Source organism: Lactuca saligna, chromosome 3 (genome assembly GCF_052625555.1).
Source record: "Lactuca saligna cultivar CGN05327 chromosome 3, ASM5262555v1, whole genome shotgun sequence".
Lineage (NCBI taxonomy): Eukaryota > Viridiplantae > Streptophyta > Magnoliopsida > Asterales > Asteraceae > Lactuca > Lactuca saligna.
Window position 1 is genome coordinate 28,726,577 of NC_136419.1, and position 3,424 is coordinate 28,730,000.

Here is a 3,424-nt window from a genome sequence, read left to right on the forward strand (position 1 = left end):
CATTTTGTTTATTTTGGTAAAATAGTTAAGTTGTGTAGAATTTAGAAATTAAATATTTATAATGTTTTATGATTGTACACATTTATTTGTGTGTGTTATAGGTCTATAAAGTTATTATTGTATAATTTTTAAACTTGAACAATGATTATAGCATTTAAATTATATATGATTTTATTTGATAGATTATTTGATTTTTAAGAGATTTTTTAATGAAAAATCAAATGTATCAATCTGGGTTTAACATCTTTAGTAAATACGTTAAGTTGGAAAAACAATAAACATATCAACCCGATTTTAACCCATTACTAATAATATTAGGTTGGATTTGAAATTTTCAACTCGTTTAATTAAATATGTTGGATTTTGTAGAGATTTTCAAAACATTTAATTAAACAAGTGAACCCATTTACGATCCAACCCGATCCATTGTCATCCCTAGTTTGACAGGATCATGTCCTGCGCCTTCTAAGGAGAAATAAGAACCTTTACTTTAAATTACATTTTATATTTAACATTAAAATTATACACGTCTTAAATATCATTATTCTCACAAGCTAATTCCACACCTCACAAAAAATATTACCTACTTATTTTGTAAAATCAATTAAGTTGGACAATCGTTGGACCGATAGATTTCAACATTCCATCATCAAACTAATGGAATTCGATTCCAAAGTTTTCTTTGTTAAGACTTACTAAAAATACACTTTTACCATATAATCTCACAAGTAAACGGCTCTAAACACTTGACACAATTCAAATTCCAAATTCTTTTCCTTCCAATACATATCGAGAACCAAAAATCCCCTAAATGTTTTGTGCCTTCAACTGGATGATAATAACAATTCATGGTTGATGGTTCAGAAATGTACCATAACTATGCCAAAAACCTCAATCTAAACGTAATAAGATCCATAACACCATGTCAAATGTTCAAAATATTAAGTCAATGGTCAAGAGTTTGCAAGAATTTACTTTGACCTCAACACCTCAAAACTATGGACCACATACAAAACGTGATCAAAACAACAACATAACTTGAGTTATTGACAACTCACTAGGGCTTCAAGATTTCATCCATTGGATTCCCATACTGAATACTACTGTAGGGTGCTTTAAGAAGATGAGATTCTTCAAAATGAGTGTGAGGAACAACTGACCGGTGGTCAACCTGCCACCTGTACTCTGGTGAAGAAAATGGCAAACCATGGTGAGCCACATGCACCCCGTGTTGAGCCATTGTGGGACCATTTTGGTTAAGGGCACCGAAATCCACCTCACATGAATCCCACGATTCGTTTGACAGAAGAGAGAGAGCACGGCGAATATCATGTCCTGCATCGGAACCTGTGCATATAAACCTAGTTATTACAGATTCTCACATCCTTACTGCTAATACAGACAGACTCGGCCCTATGGGCCCAGTTTGCAAGTATACTGGTCTATCCAGAACTAGGAAAACCAACCTTGATCAAAAACGCCGGCTGAGATTCCCTTGGATGACATCATCCTATTGAAAGCAAGAGTAGGCATGCTATTGCTGACATCATTTGGAAACTGAGTACCTAAAGAATGAGTCACCCTATTATGCCCTCCATGTTTGTTTTGATTATTAAACACAAAACTCAATTCTTCTCCCCCTTCTGCAAATCCAAAACCATAATTAATTATAAAAAAAAAAAAAAAAAAAGTTGTGTTAAAAAGTCGTTTAATAAGAAATTTGAGTACCATAAAATGACGAAGAAAGATTTCTAGATTGCTGTGGCTTACGCCTGCGTGTATTGTGATCAGAAAGTCGCCTACGACAGCTTCGTTTTTTCCCATCAAACTCTGATAAGCCATGAAATCTGTAACAATTTAAAAAAATTATTATTATTATTATTATTATTATTATTATTATTATTATTATTATTATTATTATTATTATATGATCGAGAAATTATTAAAAATCTGTAGATGAAAATTCATAAAAAGCTTACCGGCTACATTGTTGGCAGAATCGGCGTTCAAGGCCACTCACAACAACTTTTAAGGATTTTGAATGATTTTCACAAACCCTGTGTTTACGATGGTATTCTTTAGCAGATGAGAGATCAAGATTGCATCCTTCGACTTGGCATCGTGGAATAGGGGTATTTTGGGAAGAAAATTTAACTTTTTTCACAGGGGTATTTGAAGAAGATGATGTTTTGGTGTTGTTTCCTGGAAGGTTGTTCTCAAAGTAAGTTCTTTTACCGAGTTTTAAACCAATGGATTGATCAGAAGAGCAAACTGAAGCATCTGGAAATGACAGATTTGACCCTTTTATTACTACTTCCTTCAATGAAGATTCAGATATGGAGCTTTTAGCTGATGATTTGTTCCCAATATCAGAAAGACTAAAACACCCATCAATGTCTTCTCCTTCTTTGATTCCCCAATCAGTTGATTGTAGCTTTTTAGGACTTGAAATGTCGAGGCTTTCCCAATCCCATTTTGTATTCCACTCCATATCTGGAAAATGGTTTAGCAGGAGAGGTTCTACTCAGGAAGACATAGAAAGATAATTTTTTTTTTTTTAATTTTTTTTTGAGCTTGAAAGATTTATAAAATCTATTATCTTTTTTTGTGATGGACGGAAAGTATAAAGGGCCCAATTCCCCACAATATAAAGGTGTAGAAAGTTATATATTCAATTGCATAAGTCAAGTGAAAGTGTAAAAACAGTCATGTCCACGCAACCAGATTAAAAAAATACACATGACCATAAAAAAGTGTAAAGTTTTTTATTATCTTTTTGCCTCCACAAAGTTTTCTCTGAAATAGTCTTAGGGAAAAGCAAACACGTATTCTAATTGGAGGGTCCATTATAATATAACAGAGAACAAAGAAGAAATGATGCTCTTAACCCTAAAGTTAACGAAGCATTATAGACTTCAAATTAAAATGGTCCCCCCACCACTTTCAGAAAGTTCTTGGAACTCAAAAACGTGACATCGATGGGAGTCGATGCGAAGTGTTGAATGTTGAATGTTGATTGTTCCCCTCATGATGAGAAAAGTCATTTTCCCGGTAAAGAAAAATGATTAAGACTTGAGAGAAACAATGGGGGAAATCATTTCTTTACCAAAATACAGCAAACCAGTTCCTTGAAATTCATTTCGCAGATAAATGGAATGAAGTGATTCGGTATTCATCGGAATGAACGTATTAAGGCTTCGAAAATGAAAACTTCCAAAATCGGAAACGATTTCTGTTTTCCACATCGACATAAAATCAGACACCATAACTATGGTTTCTATAGTCAGAAATCAAAAAATCACATCACAGGTAACACTAAAATAAACAAGCAACAAACAAAAAAACAAAAACAAATCAGAACTACGAAATCAGCTTCGTATTTCACATTTCCTAACTTCTACACTTGAAGGGGAAATAATAAAAG

The 3,424-nt window shown here is 33.3% G+C and overlaps 1 protein-coding gene across 1 annotated transcript in view; it reads right to left on the reverse strand.

Moving 5' to 3' along the window:
- Window positions 1-755: 755 nt before the first annotated feature.
- Window positions 756-3,424, reverse strand: part of LOC145034930 (squamosa promoter-binding-like protein 12) — a 2,877-nt gene continuing 208 nt past the window's right edge. The window contains exons 2-5 of the mRNA XM_078983495.1: window positions 1,980-2,493; window positions 1,729-1,847; window positions 1,467-1,643; window positions 756-1,347 (exon numbers count right to left, since the gene is read on the reverse strand). Of these exons, the coding sequence (XP_078839621.1) occupies window positions 1,058-1,347; window positions 1,467-1,643; window positions 1,729-1,847; window positions 1,980-2,493 (1,100 nt within the window). The 3' untranslated portion in view covers window positions 756-1,057. The remainder of the gene's footprint in view (window positions 1,348-1,466; window positions 1,644-1,728; window positions 1,848-1,979; window positions 2,494-3,424) is intronic.